The 23,929-nt window shown below is 55.5% G+C and overlaps 1 protein-coding gene across 1 annotated transcript in view; it reads left to right on the top strand.

The window, feature by feature from the left end:
• The first annotated feature begins 2,272 nt into the window (after positions 1-2,272).
• The window catches only part of SHISA6 (shisa family member 6), a 132,729-nt gene continuing 111,072 nt past the window's right edge, over positions 2,273-23,929 (top strand). Inside the window, exons 1-2 of the mRNA XM_050981415.1 lie at positions 2,273-2,961; positions 13,216-13,380. Coding sequence (XP_050837372.1) covers positions 2,273-2,961; positions 13,216-13,380 — 854 coding nt within the window. The remainder of the gene's footprint in view (positions 2,962-13,215; positions 13,381-23,929) is intronic.

The following is a 23,929-nucleotide window of genomic DNA, read 5'->3' as shown; positions in this document are numbered from 1 at the left end:
CCCTGCCCCAGCCAAATCTGCTCTGCAGCCTTTGGTGTCGGGGTCTGGCAGCCACCCATGACAGGGGAGTTATCCCTGGGAGGGGCCAGAGGAGCTGGGCTCAGGGTTCTGGGGTTCAGAGTGGTGCATGAATTAAAGCAGCTCAGACCCACCCTGGGTGGCCTCAGGCTTGAGCCAGAGGTGGAATCCACACCATCCCATGGTTTGGATTCACCTGGGCACCTCCCTTACCTGCAGTTCTCAGCAGCCATGGAAGGGTAGCACCCTCCCTTCCGTGAGCCATGAAGGGATTTTCACTTTCCCCAGGTGCTCCCCAGCAGCAGAGCAGCTTTGGATGGCAGAGCTAAAGCTTTCTTTGCCCACCTCAGCCTGGGGGCTTTCCTAAGGGAGTTTTCAAACGAGCTGTGGGCACTCACACCTCGGCAGTTTGGGGAGATGATTCCCACAGGGTGCAAGAAGGGATTTGTAGGGGTGGTTCTCCCTTTCCATTGCTCTCTTCCTCCTACACTGCTCTCCTGAAAAGTGCCTGTCTGCAGCTGTGGGGACCCCCTCAGCTCCCACCTCCGTGTGCTGCTCCTTGCTGGGATTCCTCGCTGCCCTCTGTGTGTCCTTACAGCTGGCAGCACCTTGGCTTCTCCGGGAAATGTTTGTGGAGGCATTAGTCGGGTTTGCAGGGGGACATGGAGGAAGCACTGGGACTTTGAGGAAATTCTGCCTCGGTGGTCGTGGCTCACAGCAGTGAAAGCTGCTGTGCCTGAAGGGATCTTGTCAGAACAAACCTGGGGTGGCTGTGCCCGGGTCACTTGGCAGCCCAGGCAGTGCCAGCCCACCCCTGCAGCACCCCAGAGCCCTCCTGGAGGGGACAGTTGGAAGGAGTGGGGAGTGTATCGGGCTGGGGTGGGGGTGCTGCTCTCTCTCCACGCTGAGCACATCAGGGAGCAGGAGCTGGGACTCAGCCGGGCCTGGAGCACCTTCCCAGGGAGGTGCCAAGAGCCCCAGCTGGAGCAGCAATCCTGGGAAGCCTGGGAGGCTGATCCTGTGCAGGGCTGACAGGGAGAGGGGACAGAACGGCCTGGGGGGCAGCACGGCCAGACAGCCTGGGGACAAGGTGTGCCCAGCACCAGGCTCTGCCGCGGGCACAGGGACAGGGTCACCCACACCTATAGAGACCACATTCCTGCAGGGACCACGGGGACCACACAGCTAGGGGGTCCACAGCCCACATTCACCTTTAGGGACCACATCCCTGCCAGAACCACATCCCTGGGGACAGCTACAATTGCCAGTCACCACATCCCCGGCAGGACCACATCTCGAGGGACAGGTCCAGTGTCACTCACCACATCCCTGCCAGGACCACCTCAAACCACCAGGGACAGGTCCAGTGGCCACTCACCACACCCCTGCCGGGAGCACATCCCGGGGGACAGGTGCAGTGTCACTCACCACATCCCTGCCGGGAGCACATCCCCGGGGACAGGTCCAGTGGCCACTCACCACATCCCTGCCGGGAGCACATCCCGGGGGACAGGTGCAGTGTCACTCAGCACACCCCTGCCAGGAGCACATCCCGGGGGACAGGTCTAGTGTCACTCAGCACACCCCTGCCAGGAGCACATCCCGGGGGACACGCACCTGCTCCGCACCGCACACACCCCACCCGTACCCCCGCCCCGGGCCCATTCCCCGCGCCCTGCAAGCCCCCCGAGCCCCGGCGCTGCCCGGGCGAGCCGGCGGTGGTGCCGGGGTGCCGGCGGAGCGGAGCGGCGCGGCGCGGTCCCGGTGATGTCAGGAGCGGCCCGGCAGCGGTGGGCGGTCCTTCCCCGGCTCCCGGCTCGGCTCGGCGCCCGCCCCTGCTCCGCGCCCGGCTCGGCGCCGCTCCGCTCCGCCCCCGGCTGGGCTCGGAGCGCGGGCAGCCCCGCGGCCCCGCTGCAGTCCCGCTCCGGCATGGTAAGGCCGTGGGCATGGGGCGGGCGGGCGGGGGCGGGCCGGGCTGCCCGGGGCGCGGCGAGCTCTCACCCTCTCCCCGTCTCTCGCAGCCCCTCGCCGGAGCAGCACCGGGACCCCGCCGCCTCCAGCCGCGCTCCGCCGGGCTCCGCCGCTCGCCGGCATGAAGCGCCCGGCGCCGGGCGGCCGCCGCTGAGGAGCCAGCAGCGGGACCCCCGGCCGCGCCCCCCGCCCCCGCCCCGCTCCATGGGGCAGCGCCGCGGCCGCTGAGCCCCCACCCCGCCCGCCGCGCCCCCCGCGCCGCGCCCCCGCCTCGCCCCTCGCCATGGGGCCGCGGCACCTGCTGCTGCCGCTGCTCCTGCTCTCCCTGCAGCTCCTGGCGCTGCTGCTGCTGCCGCTGCCCGCGCAGGCGGCCGGGCCCCCCCGCGCCAAGGGCAACCGGACCCAGGGGGCGGCGGCGCCGCGGCGGACCCCCAAACCGGGCAAGGAGCTCCTGAACCAGACGCTGGCGGGCCCGGGGGCCGCCGCCCCCACGGCGCTGCCCGGGCGCGGCAAGGGCGCGGGGGGCGGCAAGGCGGCCCCCGGAGGCGGGGGCGGCGGCGGCGGGGGCTCGGCCCCGGCGCACGAGACGTGCTGGGGGTACTACGACGTGAGCGGGCAGTGGGACAAGGAGTTCGAGTGCAACAACAGCCTGACGGGCTTCCGCTACTGCTGCGGCACCTGCTTCTACCGCTTCTGCTGCAACAAGCGCGCCGAGAAGCTCAACCAGAGCCTGTGCCGCAACTACAAGAGCCCCGAGTGGGCCCACCCCACCACGGCCAGCGGCGCCCTGCCCGCCGACGGCGGCGACGGCGGCGACGGGGATGCCAACAAGTACGACCCGGACAAGGACAGCACCAACGCCACCGTGTACATCTCGTGCGGGGCCATCGCCTTCGTGCTCATCGCCGGCGTCTTTGCCAAGGTGGCCTACGACAAGGCGCGGCGCCCGCCCCGGGAGATGAACATTCACAGGTACATTCATGAACATTCACCCCTTCCCCTGCTCCCCCTGCCCGAGCTTCCCTCTTGGCAGAGTCTGCTCGGGGTTTCTCTAGTGAGAAATTGCTGCCGCTTGCCCTGGGAGACAGCGTGGTGTCAAGCTAGAAACGCTGGAGCTGCCCACCCAAGGGTCCTCCGTTTAAGCGCCCAGCCAAGGGCTCCCAGCTGTGCAGCCTGCTCGAGAGTTTCCCGTGGCATGGCTCCTCCAGGGATTCCCCCTTTGGACTCGCTGTCCAAGGGCTCAGTTTTTACACCGCTGTCCGGGGGTTCTCTCTGCCCAAGGAGTCTCCCTGGAAGCACCCACTCTGCTCTCTACGCTTTGCTCTGGCTCTCCATGAGTTTCCCCTGCCAACCCTTCCAAGGGTTTCCCCAGTGCCGTGGCTCTCCTACGGCTATGCCACCTGGCCAAACGATTTCCCATTGTGCTGCCGCTTCGAGGGCCCCCCCTTGAGTCATTTATCCAAGGGTTTCCCTCTTTGCAAGGGTTGTGTAAGGTTTCCCTCTTCGCACCATCCACCAAAGGGTTTTCCCTTTCCATGCTCTACCCAGGAGTTCCTCCTCCCTACGGTCCGACCAGGGCCACCCTCACCCCTCTGGCCATCCCACTGCCCACCCCGCGGCCCGTCCTGGTGCCCCGCGGCCGCGTTTGTGCTCTCCTGCCCGCGCCTTCAGCACCGGCTTGGCGGACAGCTCCGGGACAGCTCCCGGATAATTCCCGGGCTGTTCCCGTACAGCTCCTGGATAATTCACGGAGAGCTCTGGGACAGCTCCCCAAAAATTCCCGGACAGCTCCCGGAATATTCACGGACAGCTCCGAGACAACTCTCGGATGATTAATTCCCGGGCTGTTCCCGGACAGCTGCCGGATAATTAATTCCCGGACTGTTCCCGAACAGCTCCCGGACAGCTCCCGGATAATTCCCGGGCTATTCCCGAATAGCTCCCGGATAATTCCCGGGCTGTTACCGCTGCTGAACAGCGCCGCACTGCCCCGCTCTGCCCAGAGTCCGTCCCGGAGCTCCACGTGTAGCCGACCCCGGCACCCGCTCCTGCCCCCGGCATTCCCTCCTGCCTCCGGCATTCCCTCCTCTTCCCCGGCACCCTCCTCTACATCCCAGAACGTCGCCCTTGCCCCTCGGCATCCCTGCACCCCTCTCCTGCCCCCCAGAGCCTCCCTCTGCACCCCGGCATCCCCTTTTATCCCTCGGAGCCCCTTCCTGTTCTCCGGCACCCTGACACCCCCGTCCTGCTCCCCGGAGTGTTCCCCAGCATCCCGGCTTGGCTCCCCTGCACCCTGCACCCCTCTTCCTTTCCCCGGGACCCCCGCACATCCCTCCTGCCCCCAGGCATGTCCCTCCTGCCCCTGGGACCTCCACACATCCCTCCTGCCCCCGGCACTCCCTTCCTGCCCCTGGCACTCCCCTCCTGCCCCCGGCACTCCCCTCCTGCCCCCGGCACATTCCTCCTGCCCCTGGCACTCCCTCCCTGAACCCGAGATCCTCAGCAGCCGCTCGGATCCCCCATCTCCCCTCCAAGCCTCCCCAGAGCTCCCCCAGCACAGCAGCGCCGCTCGGACCCCGCAGGTCCGGTCCTGTCCTGTCCTGCCCGGCCGGGGGAAGTTTAGAAAGTGCAGAGGGGATGGATCGGGACCCCCGGGGGAGGTTTTGGAAGTGCGGAGGGGATGGATCGGGACCCCCGGGGGAGGTTTGGGAAGTGTGGAGGGGATGGATCGGGACCCCCGGGGGAGGTTTGGGAAGTGCGGAGGGGATGGATCGGGACTCCCGGGGGAGGTTTTGGAAGTGCGGAGGGGATGGATCGGGATCCCCGGGGAGGTGCCTTCCCCGCGGGGTGCTGGGGCTGTGCGGGGACGCGCTGGTGGTGGCAGAGCTCTGTCCTTTCCCTTTTTCACTCTGTCCCTCTCCGATCCCTGCGGGGCTTGCTGGCCCCTCGTTACTGTAAGAACAGCTGCTCTCGGTGTGGCACACAAAATCCTGCTGCACAGCAAAAGCTCGGGAGTCTGTAGCAATCCTCCTTCTGGACAAATGCGTGTTCTCTCTCAGTTCATATTTATTTTATGATGAAAAAGTCCCTCCAAACGATGAGTGCTGCTTGCGTGCCGCGAATGCAAGAGCTGCCTGTGTCTGAACATAAAAACTGTGAGAGGCTTCTTTGGAAGAGCAGTGCTGAGCATCAGAGGGACAGTCCTCAACTCTCGCAGATAATGCCTCCTAAAAATTATTTCAATGAAGATTTTTAATCAGAACCCTTGAAATCATTGACCATATTTTAAAGGCTGAACTTCAGCTGCAACCAACAGAGACTGGGGGGAGAAATATTAGTTTTTTAAGAGGAAAAAGAGATGAGTGACGCAGTTTTTATTTATTGGGGGAGTTTTTATTTATTCAGACTCCTCCCTGCAGTGAGGACAGCCAGTGAGGCTGCTTTACATTTGCTGAGGGTCTGGCCCACATATTCCACTCCAAATCCCACCTGCCCCTGGTCCCTGCAAGAATTGAACTCCACAGTGTTAAAAACTACACACAGCTGTGTAGAGGCAGGGGTCCTGCAAGTGGCTTAGCCAGGAAATCGTGTTTGTTAATGAAGGGATGGTTCCCCAGCTGCCCAGCTCTTCTGGCTTCACGGCAACTTCGCCTGGGCCTTATCTTCACACTAAATTTGGAAATCTGGGTTGGATGTCCATATGTTACTTCTGCTCCAGCCTGCTGCAGGGTTGGATCCTTTACCCTTGGAAATCAGAGCCAGTGTTGCCAGACTTGTCTGGATTCTTCCTGATGTTTTCATTTCTTTGATGCTTGCTTTGCTTTATTTAGATAAGTTCTGCTGAAATGATTCACCTGTGTGTAGAAGTATGAATGGCAGATTGAGTGCTCGGGAAGCTTGACTTCCAGAGCATTTTAAGGAGTTGATTGACTTCTATAATATGGTAGCTGGTAAAAGATTATACCTTTCAGAGCTGTGTTACCTGAACTTGATCAACATCACACGAGGGTTTAAATATTTTGAAGTGCATCTCCTGCGCTGGGCTGAATGCTCTGGGTGCTCTAAGCAGAATGTAAATACCAGCAGAGGAATGGTTTGTCTTTGTCTCTGACAGCTGCTGGGGAGGAACAGGGAAGGAGGAAAGCAGGTTGGGGTCAGATATTTCTGTCTGTTTGAGGTCGTGTCAGCTGGAGTGGAGTGTGACATCTGGAATAACGCTCTGTAGTGATGGCGAGTGCACCAAACCTCGGTGTGCATCCTCTGGGAGGAGCAGAGCAGCAGCATGAGCACAGCTTGCTCCAGGGGCTGGAAAAAGCCTCTTGGGCTCGTATCCCACGGGCAGGGAAGATCAATGAGAACTTCCCTGCGCCTCCCCACGAGCAGGATCACACCGGAAATTTTACTTCCTCTTAAATGCTCGCCGAGTGTGTGGATGTCATCCCTCTGCCCATTTCTCATCCAGCTTTCACAGAAAATCCTCATGAACTCAGAGAGAACATTTTGAGGGAGGCAGGGCTCATACAATATCTTTAGGTGGAGGGAGGGTTTTCAGATCCCCAGGAGAGCTGTCAGTGTGCCGTGGAAGGAAGGGCTGGCTGTGCATGTGCAGCTCCGAGCTGGAATGAGCTCCAGTTTCCAGGCACTGCCACGTCCCTTCAAAGCAGGGCACTGCTGTGATCCTGGGCTCACAAGCACTGATTCAGGCCTTTCTAACAGCAGTTAAGTGGAAGTGCTTTGAAAACCAGGAGCTGAAATATTCCTATTGTGCAGAAATGCTTGTAATGCTTTCAATGGCACTGATTTTTTATTTTTTTATTTTTTTTGGCAGCGATAGGATCTTTGAGCCTGGCTGTATAGAACTGCCCCTTGCTTTGGGGGTTACACTGCCAGAACTTTGCTGGGGTCCAGGTAGAAGCTGGGGCTGGTTTCTGAGAATGACACCCAGCAGTACTGTGTGAGCTGATGCTCTCTCATGCATTGGTGAGGATGGTTTGTTTCTGTCTCATTGCCAGGGTTGTTTTCTTCTCTCGAGCATTTCTTCAGTGAAATCTAAGAATTAATTACTTTACTTTCAGTCTGGGGGTGAATTAAGGAGTCTCTGAGCAGGGAATATCAGCTGGTTCTTTCCAGAGCTGGGTGAATTTTTCTGCAGCACGAAGGGGTGACACAGAACGTTCTCATTCGTGGCTGTGACCCTGCATCCCCACACTACAGAACACAAATAACTCACAGATGTAGCACTGCTCCACGACCCCTGCTTAGCCTCAGCAGCAGCCACTGCACTCTGCTGAGCTGGGAATGCACAGATTGGAACCTGCACTGAAATATCCCCAGCGCATCCCACTGGTCAGCTGGGGCCAGAGGGACACAGGGGCAGAGCTGGCCCTGGGGCACTGCTGGGAGCCCAGCTGCTCTCCTGGGCAGCTGCACAGGGATTTTTCCCAGCAAACCAGCTCTGTGTGCTGCTCAAAGGCCTTATCTGGCCTTGCATGGAGAGTGGCTGATGGGTGGGAAAGGGAGAAGGGAAACAGGCTCTGTGCTGTGCTTCACTTCACCCTCCTCCCACAGCATCTGTGCTGCTCTTCCCTTCAGCCTCTGCATCTCCTGCTCTGGGAGTGATAACTGCCAGCTTTTATAAATGAACACATCCTTTGCCCGTGTAGAGACCTGAGTTTAATTGATCCACTCCTGCTTGTTTCTGCTCCGTGGCTCCGAGTTCCAGCAGGGACCATAGGCAATGGATCTGTCTGCTCCCAGATCCAAGGAGCTGCTGCTCTGTGTGAGCCCAGCTTGAAATACAGCAGGGTTTGTGTTCCTCAGGCTGCATCCCCCACAGCCCAGGGCCCTGTGCTTGCTGAGGGGCTGCTGGAGGGAGCTGCTTTCAGCTGTGAAGGTTATGAGCAGTGCCTCTCTCCAGCCCTGCTCTTTGAGACGGGGATCACAGGCAGCTCCTTCAGCTCTGCTCTCTGCTGCTGGAGCCAAAGGATCAAACCCCATGGTCCCCAGGGCAGGCAGGGAGTGCTGTGAACACTCCTGGCCATGGGGACTCGGCAGGAGGTTTTCTTTCTTGGATGCTGTTCCTGCTCTCAGTCTCTTTCCACTGATGTGTTTTATGCTCTGCCTTTTTTCACTCTGCTCGGACTCACTCGGTGCCTTTCAGCTGCTCTTTGCCCTGCTCTGAGTTGTTTAATCCTGATGGTTTCTGAGGTTCTCCTCTGAAGTGCCCAGTCCTTTTCACAGGCACAGAATACAGGTCAGACTGAGCTAAGAAAAACCAAAAAAGGTGCAGCCATAAAAATCAGAATCACAGAATGGATGGGGTTTGAAGGAACCTTAAAGATCCTCTCGTTCCACCCCCTGCCATGGGCAGGGACACCTTCACTCCTGACCTCAGACAAGTTCCTCAGGACTGGCTCTTTGTCAGAACAACCCTGCACCTGGCTGGACTTGTGGTGACCCCTGAGCAGGGAGAACACCTGGATCTTGTCCCTTTGCAGGGTGGATTGTCCAGCTGCAGACCCAAATCCAGGCCAGGTGTGTCTCTGGGTGCCTGTACCTGTACAAAAGATTTTTCCTTTTGTTTCACTTCCGTGCGCTGGGAAAGCTCCAGTCTGGAGCTCTGGTTGTGTTTGCAGTTTGATAATTGGGGTTTTTGCTGTGTTTTCCTCTCTGAGTCTATTTTATGGTGAGATTGACTCTGTGGGAGCACAGAGGCTGCTTGGCCACCGACTTCCTCTGGATGCTTCTGGGCTCCTCCTTTCTCTTTGAACTTCTCCCATTACGAGAGGCCAGGCTCAGGAACTGTGCTGCCTCCACCAAATCAGCTCAGTGTCTCTAATTCCCATTTATTTGGCATTTTTCTGCTTGCTAATTAACTTTTTCTGTTAGTCCAACTCCACCATGAGGTGTCGAGGGAATCCAGTGTCGCTCTGAACTTCTGTTCATTTTAGTTTTGTAATCTCTTCTATCCTTCAGTAGCAGTTGATCTCCGTGCCTTTGGAGATCAGCTGCCTTTTAAAATTTCTGCTTCACATAAGATCTGAACTTTCTGGGGCAGATGAGATCAGGGCATGTGTTGCTTGCCTTTGGCCCCACTGAGGTGGGCTGGCTGTGCCTCCTCAGATCTGTGTGCTCTGCCCTTCTTGGAGGGCTCAGCTATCTCCTTCCCCAGGGGGATAAACACAGAATTCCTCCATGAGAAATGCCGGGCTGGGCTCTCACCGCAGCCTCCTTTGTTGGGAGGGCTCTTCAGAGAAAGCTCAGCTTTCCTCAGTGAGTTCAAAGCCCCTGAGCTGTGCTCAGAGCAGAGGATTTGGTGTGAACCCAGAGCCCCTGTGCTCGACCCTTCCCCAGGTGCTCTGGGTGAGCAGTGGGTGCTGTCTCTGTGTTTGTGCTGGGGATGCACAGCACAGAGCAGGACAGAGCTGGGCCAGCCCAGCACCCTCCCCACAGCCTTTCCCACCCAGCAAGAGCTGCTGCTTTTATTTTCTCTCCTTTCTTTGCTCTGTCTCTGTCCTGCACAGCTCCCCACTCTCCCCAGCACCCCTGGTACCTCTCCCTGCAGGGAGCCTCCCCATTGTCCTGGGAAGAGCAGGGGCTGGAGCTGGGTGGGTGCAGGTGGGACCTGGGGGTCCCAGGGGCTGCTCCCCCCTGCAGCCAGCTGGGGCCTCGAACACCTGGGGGTACCAATCTTTTGCCACTCACTGTCCCCAGCAGCCTGGCCATGGCCCAGGTGCAGGTCCTGCCCTGCTGAGGACACTTTGTGCTCAGGGTGACATCTCTCTGCAGAGAAACGCCCCTTGGAAAGGTTCCTTTTAAGCTTTTAATTACCAAATATTTCCATAGCAGTTTTGTTCTCTGGACACAGCGGGCCCACATCATAGCAACAGGCAGAGATTTTCAGTTAGGACATTGCTGCCAGGTGTGTGAAGTGGTTGTCTTTGGAGCCAGATGAAATTCCAGGAGCTTCCCACGTTGTTTGGAATTAAGATTTCTCAGGAGACATCTGATTTTCCCTGTGTGCCCTGGGCATGCAGGACCTGGCTGGTAACACCTATAATGTGGGAATGCCCCAGGAGTGGCCAGCCCTGGGCACACAGGACCCAGCTGGCAGCACCTGGAATGTGGGAATGCCCCAGGAGTGGCCAGCCCTGGGCACACAGGACCCGGCTGGCAGCACCTGGAATGTGGGAATGCCCCAGGAGTGGCCAGCCCTGGGCACACAGGACCCAGCTGGCAGCACCTGGAATGTGGGAATGCCCCAGGAGTGGCCAGCCCCAGGTGTGGTCAGCATCTGGAGCTGCCCAGGGCACAGAGCAGGTGTGGGGACAGCAGCCAGGCCATGAATAATGCACAGCTGCTCTCTGTGACAGTGGCTGTGACCCAAGTGCTGTCCCTCAGAGAGAGCTGTCCCTTCCAGGTGAGCTGGCTGCAGGCTGGATAAATCCATCTCCTGCAATAACTGCCTCTTTCTTTCCCAGTTAGTAACAGAGCATAGGGGAGTCTTTAACCTGGCTTTTTTTCTACTGAAATCCTGGCTGTGCTGAAGTGATTGGAGTTCTGCCACCAGCTCCATCCCTGCTCTGCTTTTAGCAGCTGCAGCTCAGCCAGGCACTGCTCCCTTCACTGTGCTCTGCCAGACCCATTTGGTCATTCTCCTTCCATTCCTCCCCACATTCACAGGGACTTGGAACAGGAAATTCTGTTTGCTAGCAGCCCTGGATAATTTCTGCACGAGAGGGGGTTTTCAGAAGGTGAATCAGTGAAGTTTTGAGTGTGCACCCCCTGCACTGCTGGGAACAGGCAGCTCTTCCCTGTGCCCTCCCCTTCCAGCACCCCCAGACCCCTCAGTCCAGCCTCATTCCCCTCATTCCCCTCCCAGCCTGCTGGAGCTGTCACCAGAGCTGCCCTGGTGACAGCAGAAGGGACACCCTGAACACTCCCCAGTTAACACTCCCACTGTTAATTAGTGTTGGCAATCTGGGTGTGGGGAAAGTGGGACAACACTTTCCCAGGAATGCTGTGGGGAGGACAGCAGTCCTCGTGGGAATTTCAGGGAGCAGATTGAGGTCTGGGCTGGGTTAGAGGGGCAGGGTGAGCTGGTCCCTCCCAGCCCTCCAGCTTTACCTTCTCCCTGACTAAAGCCACATTTTGGGATCCAAGTCTGTCACTTCCCCTTCCAGCACCACTCCCCAGCTGATGGCCAGCCTTGCTGCCCCACTGCTTCCATCCTTCCCCTCAATTCCTTTGGATTTACACCAAATCCTTTTGATTTTTCCTTCTGAAAATTGATGAACCCCAGTGTTCATCCCGCTGGGGTTTTCCCCAAATTCATGCAGAGTGCCACCAGAGCCGTCCCAGGGAGCAGGGCCTGGCCTGGGCTGTCCAGCCATGGGGCACATCCATGGATTTCCCTCTCCCAGAGCAGTGCAGCCCCTGGAGCAGCCTCCCAGCTGGCCTCTGGCTGCTCTGGGGGAGGGTGGCAGAGCCCAGCGCTGGCACGGCGATGACGTGAGGGAAAGGTGTCACAAATCCTTATCAGTGCCACGCTCCAGCCAGCGAGCTTTGTGCTCCTCAGATAAGAGACGTGGCGTCACAGGAAGGGCTCTGGAGTGTCTCATATCCCTGTGCAGGTGATTAGGGGGCTGCTGACATCAGTGGCACTAATTGTGCCCAACTGGCTGCACACGTGGGACACAAATATTCCAGTGAGTCTGTTCTCCTGGAGCTGTGCAGAGGGCACTGAGCCAGCTGGAGCCAAGGGACTGTCACCAACAAATCTGCCTCTTTTAAGTGGGACTGACCTTCCACCCCCTCAGGATTTATGGAAATACACTGCTCAAGGCTCAGCACCCCTCTCTCGTGGCTGCCACCCTCACCTCTCTCTGGGCCTGGCCCAGTCTGTGCTCTCCTGTCCTTACAAACAACAATCCCTTCACCCCATGAGGGTCACTCTGTGTGCACACACAGGTATCCCCTGGGTGGTTATAGCCTCCAGGTCTGCTCTTTCTACAACCAAAAAAAGGGTAAAAATATCCTTATTCTGTACAGGCTGGTGCTGAACTAATGTGATTCTGCTCAGGAGCCTCTGAGATCCTCCAAGAGTTCCTTCTGTGGAGCACATTAGTATTGCAATCCATTATGCACAGGGACAGGAGTCTGGAGAGGAAATGATTTGGAAAATGGAACAGACCCAGGGCCCAAACTATTTCTCATCTGAAAGCCCAGAATCTGTGGCATTTAAGGGATGCCAGTGGCAATGAGCAATGCCAGCATCCCTCTCGTTAATGTGCAGTGAGGGGATGTCTCCTCCTGACACCTTCCTTGGGACCTGAGCTGACTCCAGACATGTTCCCCTTGCCAGGAGAAATGAGATTTTTCCAACTCCATCAGCTTCCAAGTGCCACTGTCCCTTACAGCCCCCAGAGGCCACCCCTTTCCTGCTTTTCCTGAGGCCCAGCAGAGAACCCGGGGCTGTCCCAGGAAGATCAGGGCCTTTCATGTGTCCATGATATTCACAGAGGGGGAAAGCCTTGGAGTGCCCAAGAGGAAACCACTGGCTGCAGCTGAACTGGGTGATGTTGCTTTTCCCTGGGAATGGCAGAGAGAACTCAGCCATTAAAGCAACCCCTGCTGAGCACAGAGCTCAAGGCAGGCTCAGAGCTGTGCTGACATCAACCCCTGCACGTTGGTTAATCCATTTTTCTGCCTTGTGGTTCTCCTTTGGAAAACACTCTGAGCACTGCTGGGATTTGAGCTGTGTGCAGGGATTTCAGGATGTGGGGATCCTGATCCCAGTCAGTTTTAAGGGAGTTTGGCTGGGGCAGGGGGGTTTTGGTGTCACTTTTAGGAGGTGCCAGGGCTGGGGCCAGCAGGGGCTCCTGATGGAGGCAGTGCTCTGTGTGCTAGGAGCAGTTTGCCTGCCCTGGGAGATGATGGACAGGCACCATCACCCTGGGCTGATGTGAATTAGAGAGAGCAGATGAGATACCAGACAATAGCCTGGAAATCCTTGCAGCAGATACACAGAAAGAAACAGAGCTTTTAGGCCCTATTTTTAAATATTAGTATCACTGCTATCGTTGCTTTTTTTCTCTGTTTATGGTATGAACCCAGCTGCTTTGGATTCACAAGTACAAACACTGAACCCTATTCCATTCTACTCTGAAATACTGAATTCCAGCTGGGTTAAAATACATTTCCCCCCTTTCTTTCCTGTCTTCCCAGGGCTCTGGCCGACATCCTAAGGCAGCAGGGACCAATCCCAATCGGACACTGTGAAAGAGAGACAATCTCGGCCATAGATACCTCCCCCAAAGAGAACACCCCAGTCAGGACCTCCTCCAAAAACCAGTACACCCCAGTGCGCACCTCCAAGAGCAACCCAGGTAAGTGCTGCTCCCTTGGGGGGGCACTGACACCTTCCTGAAAAATTCTCTTTGCCAGGATTTTCTCCTGGGGAGCTGAGAAGCCTCAGAGAGATATGAAAACAATAATTCTCTGATTGCTGCTCCTGTGTTTGCTGCTTTGGAATGTGGTTTGGGGATCGTTTATCCAACTGGTCATTGTTTGATTGGTTTTATCTGAGTTGTTTTAAGTTAATGACCAATCACATCCAGCTGTGTCGAGGCTCTGGAAGAGGTCACAAGTTGTTCATTAGTAGCTTGTTAAGCCTTCTGTGAGATCCTTTCTCTATTCTTTAGTATAGTTTTAGGTCTAGCATAATATATGATATGATGATATGATACGATACTATACTGACAGACTATATGATATGATAATGAATATATATATAATATAATATATAATAAATATAATAATAAATAATATAATAATAATATAATATAATATAATAATAAGATCATATCTATCAATATCAATCTATAATATAATAATCTAATATAATATAATATAATATAATATCAATCTAATATAACTATAATATAATATACATATAATATAATATAATATGCCTCCTAAGAACATGGAAGCAGATTCTCAATTCCTCCTTCATCCTGGGAGGAAGCAAGTATCACACTTGGGGCCATGCCAGGAGCCAGGAAAACAATATTTTCTCCTTTGCTTCTCCTGTGTTCTGCTGCTTTGGAGGCTGTTTGTCCAACAGGTGGTTGTTTGATTGGTTCCATGTGAATTGTTTTAAGTTAATGACCAATCACATCCAGCTGTGTCGAGGCTCTGGTGAGTCACAGGTTTTCCATTAGTATCTTCTTAAGCCTTCTGTGAGATCCTTTCTCTATTCATTATTATAGTTTTAGTTTAGCATTCTTTAATATAAAATAAGCACATAAAATAATAAATTAGCCTTCTAAGAACATGGAGGCAGATTCTCAATTCCTTCTTCGTCCTGGGGACCCAGCAAATACCACACTCAGGGCTGTGCCAGGAGACAGCAGAGCATCCCCTGAGCCACAGCAAACTGTGTAACCTAAAACTGGGATGGCAAATGGTTCAGCAGGCAGCCAGGCAGAGCAGGGAGGGCAGGGGATGGCTCTCTGAGGTTTCTGCTGAGCAGTGCCTCTCCTCTCCCTCTCCCTCTCCCTCTCCCTCTCCCTCTCCCTCTCCCTCTCCCTCTCCCTCTCCCCCTCTCCCCTCCTCTCCTCCCAGTGAAATTCCCAGGGTTTTTGGAGAATTGGTGTGATTTCTCATATGTAAGTTAAATTTATGAGAGGAAGAAACTATTATGGGATATAAACTCTGGAGGGAATGGATTTGTCTACTCAAAGCAATCCATAAATTGCCTGAATGGACAGGAAGGGGCTGTTACACAGCACCTTTGGAATGATTTTCCCCTCCCCTGCTTTAGGACTTGTGTAAATTACAAAACACATCTGTTGTCGTTTTCAGCTTCTTTTCATACAAAAAAAATTATTTTTTTTTGGATTTTGATTTCCCCAGTGGCCCAGGGGTTGCAGCCTCTTGGCTGCAGACATTGCTCTGATTTATTTAATGCTCCATGGATGGGTGATGGTGGGGTCAGTGGGGTGTGGCAGCTCCTCCATCCCTCCTGGGCTGGAGGTGGGGCTCTCCTCCTCAAAGCTGTGCCCTCCTCCACTCATGAGCTGCTCTGGTGGCACTTCCTGCCCTGTGTCACCTGGCTCTGCTCCTGGTCCCTGCTGGGCAGGGTTCTGCAGGAAGCTGTGGGCTCAGCTGCTTTGTGCCTCTTTGAAGGGGCTTGGTGCATTGCCCTCCCCCTGTGGGGACAGGTGACAGCATCCTCTGAAGGTGGCATTGTCCCTGCTGTTGGGGACAGAGCCCTTTCCCTGAGAGCTGAGCTGATCCCTTTGCTTTCCTGTGTTCTCCCCCACAGGGAGCCCTGTGATTTTGTGTGTCAGTTTGGATCTGTGGGATAAAGCCTTGGGCTGGAGAACAGCCTTGAGGTGACTTGTGTGGAAGAAGGAATTGCTGCTGCTTATCTGAGGCTTGGAGCCAGATCTCCTCTGGAGAGGATTTGTGGTCCTGAAACACTAAGAGTGAGGGATTCTGGCCAGTGACCAGGGACAGGCACCATCAGGGGACAGCTGGGACATCACCCTCGGGGTGACAGGGGTTCAGAGAATGAGTCCTGAGGGCTGAGGGAGCTGGAAAGGGGCTCAGCCTGGAGAAAAGGGGATCAGGGGGAAATTCTGGCTCTGCACAGCTCCTGCCAGGATGTGGGTAGAAAATCAGCAATGCCTGGTTTCTGGGGACAAAGGGAAGAAAATAAAATTAAAAAAAGAAAAAAATAAAAGAAGGAAACAGAAAGAGCTGGAGGAAAAAGAGGCAGGAATATGGACTAGGAGGATCCAGGCAAGGCACTGCTCTCTGGGGCTGCAGATCTGGTGGCTGTGGTCAGAGAGAGCCCAGAGGAGGAGAGCTGAGGGCAGGGCTGAGCAGCGAGGGCAGCCAGCAAGGACTGTCCTCGCTGCTCAGGGGCTGATTGAGTTTGGTGCTTGTTTGACCTGGAACTTTTGTTTCCAAACTTATAATTGGAAGGGTGCCCCTAAGTCCTGCTAAATAAACCTTGGCTTCATTTTCTGTGAGGCTGGCTTGGTGTCAGTGAGCAGGATGATTGTGGGTGACAGTGACAAATGGAGGTGGCTGTCCCTGAGGCTGCAGGGGCCCAGCAGAGCAGCCTGAGCAGGTTCTGCTGAGGGCAGAGGAGAGGAGTCCATCTCCCACTGCTGGAATTCCAGGCTGGTTTGGGCTGGGAGGGATCTTACAAACCTCCTGTCCCACCCCTGCCATGGCAGGGACACCTCCCACTGCCCAGGGTGCTTCAAGCTCCAATGTCCAGCCTGGCCTTGGGCACTGTCAGGGACTCAGGGGCAGCCCCATCTGCTCTGGGCACCCTGTGCCAGGGTGTCCTTGTGGGGATTGGGGATGGGGCTGTGTGTGGCACAGTCTGGGGTCACTGGGCTGTGTGTGGCACATTTTAGGGTCACTGGGATGGGGCTGTGGCCCAGCCTCATCCCCAGTGGGTGCAGCTGTGAGCAGCAGGTGAGCAGCACTGACAGCAATGAGCCATGGAGTGCCCAGGGGTGCTGAGCAACCACCCAAGGGAGCAGAGGGCACACAGGGGCAGTGCAGGGGCAGCAGGGGATAAAAGGGTGGGCTGAAGGGCAAGAGAGACAGATGCCTGCAGCCTTCTGAAGTGGGATGGTGTTGCTGTGTTTGGGTTGAAGCTATCGGAACTTGCATGGTGACACTCTGTGTACTGTGGCTGTCCCAGCTGTGGCATGTGCTGTGACACATCCCTGCCCTCACAGGGAGGAATTCTTCCTCTAAATATCCAATCTAAATCTGCCCTCTTTCAGTTCAAGACTGTTTCCTCTCGTCCTGTCCCTCCATCCCATTAATCAGCCTTCTGAAACACGGAGTCAAGATTCTCATCTTCCCTGTCCTGGGGACCCTCAAACACCACCACAAGACTCTGGCCCAGATTTATATTCTGCATATTCTGCTGGCCTCATCATGCTCAGAATATCCCACTGCCTCTCCAAGGGGATGCACTGGTCTGGATCCAGCTCCAGAGGTGCCAGGGGAGGGCTGAGACTTTCCCCAGGGTTAAAATCTGCTCCTCACCTGTGCTGGGACCTGCAGGTGTGGAGAAGAGCTGGTGGCCAGGATCACCACTTGGAATGCAGCAAACAGCACAGGCCAGTGCTCTAATTAGCCTGATCTATCTGGGGAAGGCTTTTAATGAGCAGCTTGAGTCAGGATGTTCCAGAGATGGATGCATTCAAAGTGCTGCTTTCAGCAGCACCTCGCACCCAGGGGCACATTCTGAGCTCCTTCTGAATGTGAAAAAATGCAGGGCAGGCCTTAAATCTTCATGGAAATTGTGGCAAATGTCTCCAGCCAAACCCAGGAGCACTTCCACCCTGAGCAGCACTTTGGGAAAGGGCTCTGTGTCCCTGGCCCTGCTCCCCACGGGCTCAGCAGGGCTCTGCCCTTTCCTAAAGCCCAGGGGATCCAGGTTCCCACTGGTTTATCAGAACCTTCCCCCAAACCCCAGGTTATCAGTGCCTTCCCCCAAAGCCCAAGGGGATCCAGGTTCATTCTGGGTTATCAACATCTTTCCTAAAACCCTAGGGAATGCCAGGTTCTCAGTGCCATCCCCCAAAGCCCAGGTGACCCAGGTTCCCCCCAGGTTCTCAGTGCCATCCCCCAAAGCCCAGGTGACCAAGGTTCCCCCCAGGGTCTCAGTGCCTTCCCCAAAGCCCAGGTGACCCAGGTTCATTCCAGGTTATCAATACCTTCCCCAAAGCCCAGGGGATCCAGGTTCATTCCAGGTTATCAATGTCCTCCCCAAAGCCCAGGGAATCCAGGTTCATTCCAGGTTATCAATACTTTCCCCAAAGCCCAGGGAATCCAGGTTCATTCCAGGTTATCAATGTCCTCCCCAAAGCCCAGGGGATCCAGGTTCATTCCAGGTTATCAATACTTTCCCCAAAGCCCAGGGAATCCAGGTTCATTCCAGGTTATCAATACCTTCCCCAAAGCCCAGGGAATCCAGGTTCATTCCAGGTTATCAATACCTTCCCCAAAGCCCAGGGAATCCAGGTTCATTCCAGGTTATCAATGCCTTCCCCGAAGCCCAGGGAATCCAGGTTCATTCCAGGTTATCAATGCCCTCCCCAAAGCCCAGGGAATCCAGGTTCATTCCAGGTTATCAATGCCCTCCCCAAAGCCCAGGGAATCCAGGTTCATTCCAGGTTATCAATACCTTCCCCAAAGCCCAGGGAATCCAGGTTCATTCCAGGTTATCAATGCCTTCCCCAAAGCCCAGGGGATCCATGTTCATTCCAGGTTATCAATGCCTTCCCCAAAACCCAGGGAATCCAGGTTCATTCCAGGTTATCAATGCCCTCCCCAAAACCCAGGGAATCCAGGTTCATTCCAGGTTATCAATACCTTCCCCAAAGCCCAGGGAATCCAGGTTCATTCCAGGTTATCAATGCCTTCCCCAAAGCCCAGGGGATCCATGTTCATTCCAGGTTATCAATGCCTTCCCCAAAACCCAGGGGATCCAGGTTCATTCCAGGTTATCAATGCCTTCCCCCAAAGCCCAGGGGATCCAGGTTCATTCCAGGTTATCAATGCCTTCCCCCAAAGCCAAACTCCTCTGCCTGCAGCTCAGGAACTTTAGTTAAAGCTGCTGAGAGTTTCCTCAGGAAGCAAAGCTAAGCAAGCCCACTGTCGAAGCAGCTGTGCCATTCTGTACTGTGGACAGGTAAAATAATTTCTGTAGCAGCTCTGAGTCTCCCTGTTTCCCTCTCTGTGTCCTGCCAGATCAATTATTGTTTGTTACCTCCATTAGATCTTCAGGAGAAAGTCAGAAACACAATCTTTCCTCCCATTAATCAGGGCAGTTTACAGAAAACATCAATTTAAAATGTTAAGGCCAATTTGCAACCGGTATTGACAACAATTAAATTGGCCTCCAGAAAGTTGCTTTTTGACACAGTGAAGAATGAAATCTTTATGAGCACATTGTGTGTGTTGGGCCTCTCCTGGCTCCTGATTGCTGATCCTATCACGCTCCATGGAAGTGTAAACAGAGGTGAGGAGCTGGAAGCAGAGCTCCATTAGAGTGTGCCAGAATCGGTAAATGTCCCCTCCCCTCTTGCTGGACCCCTGCCCAGATATTGCAACTCAATCTATGCTCTGCCTCCATCCCTATCAGCTTCCTTCAGTTCCCAGCTGGGTTATTTTCACTGGAAACTGCACAAAAATGTGCTGGGACAGAGACTGGCTGCTTTATCCTTGGCATTGTCACCCGGAGCAGGGAACTGCAGCAGGGCCCAGGGGCCACAGCCCTGAGGGACTTCTGCCATGAACCAGCTCAGCTTGCAGAGGTGACAGTGCAGTGGCCATGGGCTCTGAGGGACCTCTGCCATGAACCAGCTCAGCTTGCAGAGGTGGCAGTGCAGTGGCCATGGGCTCTGAGGGACCTTTGCCATGAACCAGCTCAGCTTGCAGAGGTGACAGTGCAGTGGCCATGGGCTCTGGGTGGCTCTGAGGGACCTCTGCCATGAACCAGCTCAGCTTGCAGAGGTGACAGTGCAGTGGCCGTGGGCTCTGGGAGGCTCTGAGGGACCTCTGCCATGAACCAGCTCAGCTTGCAGAGGTGACAGTGCAGTGGCCATGGGCTCTGGGAGGCTCTGAGGGACCTCTGCCATGAACCAGCTCAGCTTGCAGAGGTGACAGTGCAGTGGCCATGGGCTCTGGGTGGCTCTGAGTGACCCTTGCCATGCAGAACCAGCTCAGCTTGCAGAGGTGACAGTGCAGTGGCCATGGGCTCTGAGTGACCCTTGCCATGCAGAACCAGCTCAGCTTGCAGAGGTGACAGTGCAGTGGCCATGGGCTCTGAGTGACCCTTGCCATGCAGAACCAGCTCAGCTTGCAGAGGTGACAGTGCAGTGGCCATGGGCTCTGAGTGACCCTTGCCATGCAGAACCAGCTCAGCTTGCAGAGGTGACAGTGCTGGAGAGTGACCTGGTTCAGCCCTGAGTGTGTGAAGAGTCCCTCACCTGAGCTCAGGTGTGGAGCTCTCACAGGCCTCACCCAGGGGAACTGGGAGCCTTTCCCAGCACAAGGCACTGCTGAAGCCTCTGGAGACCTGAGGGATGAGGTTCTGCTGCAGCACCCACAGCCCAAAGGGCTCAGCCAGGGCCTGTCCCTGGCTTGTCTCAGCTCTGCTCAGCCCCAGCCCAGAGCTGAGGCCAACACTCTGCCTTTGGTTTTCTTGCAGCAGATTCCTCCACTGGGGCAGCTCCTCCTCAGCCCATGTCTCCAGGGCATCCCCTCCTTCTGGAACATGCCAAGGGGATTTTCTGCAGGTTTTCTCTAAGCTGGCACACAGCAGCAAGGCTTGGCTCATGCTGAAGACGATTTTATTGTCTGCAAACAGCTTTTCTCCTTGGTGCAGGCTCTGTTTCCTTCTGGCCCTTCAGCCACATGGGGAATTGAGTTTTCTTGCCTCACCTCCCCTTGCCTGCAGCTTTAATGCCCTCAGCCCCTCTGACCTGAAAGGCTCCCCAGGGTTATTTATTGAAGCAGGTCTGAGAGGGAGCCATGCCCTCCTCCAGGAAAGGACACATCAGCTCGTGCTGTTGGATTTAAAATATTTGAGGAGGAAGGGAAAGGGAGTACATCTGTCACAATCTCACTTACAATCAGTGAAGTTAATGGAAAGATTCCTTCTGACTCTCCTGGGCTTTGGACAAGGCTCTGTGCTGCGACATTAGCAAATAATGAAGTTCACATCTCATCAAATCCTCCTCAGGAAAATAACTCTAAAATATGTGGCTGGCCTTTTGCAGCTCTCTCCCAAATCTGTCCCTGGTTTGTCAGCTGTGCCAGCACCTCTATCTCTGGTGGTAAATCACTTCTGTGGATAAGAGCTGCTCTCTAAAAGACCCCCCCCACAGATGTTCCACCACTGCCAGTCCCAGGGGCTGCCCCAGGGCTCAGAGAGGCCCCTCTCAAAAGCACTGAGGTAAATTTTGAATATCCAGAACACGGCTTTCAGTGTCTGCCAACTGCAGGAATGCATGTAACCTGAGAATCTCCTGAGCTGGAGCCACGAGGATCATGAGTCCAGCCCCTGCCCTGCCCAGACCCCCAACAATCCCACCCTGGGCACCCCTGGCTGCCCAAAGGCTCCTGGAGCTCGGGGCTGTGCCCATCCCTGGGGAGCCTGGGCAGTGCCAGCACCTTCTGGGGGAAGAACCTTTCCCTAAATCCAACATAAATCTCTCCTGGCCCAGCTTCAGCCATTACCTGCACACTGTCCCTGTCCCAGAGCAGAGATGGGAGCTGCAGCCCCAGGGAGCTCTGTCCTCTCTGCATCCCCCCCGGCAGCCCCACAGCACAGAGCCCGTGCTGTCCCCTCCCTCTGAGGCTGCTCTCTGCGTGTTTCTCCTCCTTGGTGCCCATCCCAGAGGTACAGGGCCTGAGCTCAATGTGAACCATGGAATCATTAAAGCTGGAGAAGATCTCCCAGGTCAGCAAGCCAAGCTCCCTGAGGAGCTGCTGTGCTGCCCGTGGCGCTCACTTGGCCCTGGCCCTTTGGGGGGTGCTGAGCTCTTCCCACAAGTACAAATTCTGCTCTTCCAGCTCCTGCTCTCATCTGTGGGCTGTGGTGCAGCTCTCCCACTCCTCCAGTGTCCAGTTGTCCTGGTTTAGGGCAAATCTGGGAGAAAAGCTCCAAAGGGGGTCCCCCAGAAAGCAAACCCACACGGCCCCTCTCCCCAACTGGTTTGGGAAGGATTCCTCGGAGAGAAGTGGAAAAACCTGTTTATTTACCAGGCACAGCACCCCCAGCACACAAAATGAACAATACTGGGTGACAACACTCTGCCACCGCTCTGAAAAAGATGACAAATTCAGAAAGTCTCTCCCGGGGTGGTCGGTCTGTGATCAGTCCCTCGGCTGCTGCCCAGAGCAGGCCCCGCTAGGCCACAATGGGGCCCAGGCCGGAGCAGGCTCGAGTGGCTCCAAAAAAAGGAAAGAAAAACAGTACAGGGAAAAATGTAGACTGCTTAGCTAAACTAACTAATGAGCAGAAGCAGGAGGAAGCAGGAGCAAGAGCAAGAGCAAAGCAAAAAGCAAAAGCAGCACTATGTACTGCCTTGTCTGTGTGTCCCACCAGCCGTGGGGGAGCAGCTGATAACAAAGCAAAACAAAACATTCGCTCTTCAGAGGCAGTCTTGAAGGCGCAGAACATAATATCCAGCATAAACAGCACACACAAATGGGGATACAAGCATCACAATGTCACCCTCGGACAGCAGCCCACCCTGGAGGAGCTGCCAGCCCTGGTGACTCCGTGGGGACGCGCTCTGGTGGCACAGGCAGCTCCCAGCCCTGTGCTCAGTGGCAGGTGACACCTGTGAACATCACTCTAACACAATGTCAGAGAGACCCTTGGTGGAGCTGATGAAATATTTACCTTGCAGCAGCTGTCAGGCCAGGAGTGTTTCACTGGCTGCTGCCAGCCCTGAATTGTTGATGAGCTTTAATTGCACTGCCCTCTGCCATCAGGGCTTTGCTGGGGCACTTGCACTTAGCCACAGCTCCTCTGCCCTGCTCCTGAGGGCACCCCTGGCCACAGGGCAGGGAGTGGCACAGCACTGACCCCCATGTTTTGTGGAGAAAATCAAAAACTCCACAACTTTGTAAAAGTTGTAAAGCCGGTATATTTGTTGCAGCGCTGGACGCATGCAGGGATTACTCCCCATTAAAAGGCGTGCGTACCTCTGGGACCTTCAGGTTCCCCTTTTATCTTTCGCCCCAAATACATATGCATACAATTTCACAATAGGTTCATACATATTCATTTTACACACTTCGCGTGACATTTAGCGCTAGTTCTTTTATTATCAGAAAAATTCCTAGGCCAAGTTGACCCATCTCCCCCCCCCTCCGCCTTATCTCTGCCCTTCACTGGTGCAATGTTGTGAGTTCAGACTAAACAGCTAAGATTCCAAGGCTTCACTAAAAGATGTACATTTAACCTAAATCAAAAGGACTTCTACCCTGGAACCTGGAAAATTTCTACTCTGTCTCACCCACCAGTGCCCCACCCCACCCCTCAGCGTGGCCTGGGGTCCCCAGAGCCACCCTGCCGTGTGACAGGCTCAGGTGGCACTGCTGTGCCCAAGCTCACACCTTGGGGACTCTGCAGCCAGTCTGGGCACAGCAGCAGCACTCAGAGGGTGGCTCCTTCTGGGTGCCTCCCTGAGGGATGCAGAGACACAGGACAGAGCCCAGGTGTTCCTCTGGGGATGTGAATCCTGCCCAGGACGAGGCCACCCCTGCCCTGCAGACAGCCCTGAGCCCTGCACGCCACCAGCTCTGCAGCTGCTCAGGGAAGCAGCTCCTGCTCCTAAGGCACGCTGCTCTCCTTGACCTATTTGCTCATTACCTCCACAAATGTGATTTTGATTAAGGAATTTTCCTAAGTAATTACTCTGGCATTAGCAGTCCAGCCAAACAGAAAATAGTCCAAAAAGCAAGGTGGCCTGGTGGCTGCCCTGAAGGTTCTTCTCAGGGAGGGGAGCAAAACCAGCCCTGCAGGGCAGCTGGACACAGCTCTGTCCAGGGACCACTGGTCTGGGGGACACTGGACACAGCTCTGTCCAGGGGCCACTGGTCTGGGGGACACTGGACACAGCTCTGTCCAGGGACCACTGCTCTGGGGGACACTGGACACAGCTCTGTCCAGGGACCACTGGTCTGGGGGACACTGGACACAGCTCTGTCCAGGGACCACTGTTTTGGGGGACACTGGACACAGCTCTGTCCAGGGACCACTGGTCTGGGGGACAGCTGGACACAGCTCTGTCCAGGGACCACTGGTCTGGGGGACAGCTGGACACAGCTCTGTCCAGTGAGGGTCAGTCCAGCTGGACACAGCTCTGTCCAGTGAGGGTCA

The sequence above is a fragment of the Serinus canaria genome, chromosome 18 (genome assembly GCF_022539315.1).
Source record: "Serinus canaria isolate serCan28SL12 chromosome 18, serCan2020, whole genome shotgun sequence".
Classification (NCBI taxonomy): Eukaryota; Metazoa; Chordata; class Aves; order Passeriformes; family Fringillidae; genus Serinus; species Serinus canaria.
The sequence above is the reverse complement of the archived record's forward strand: the minus strand, read 5'-3'. Positions and strand labels throughout refer to the sequence as shown.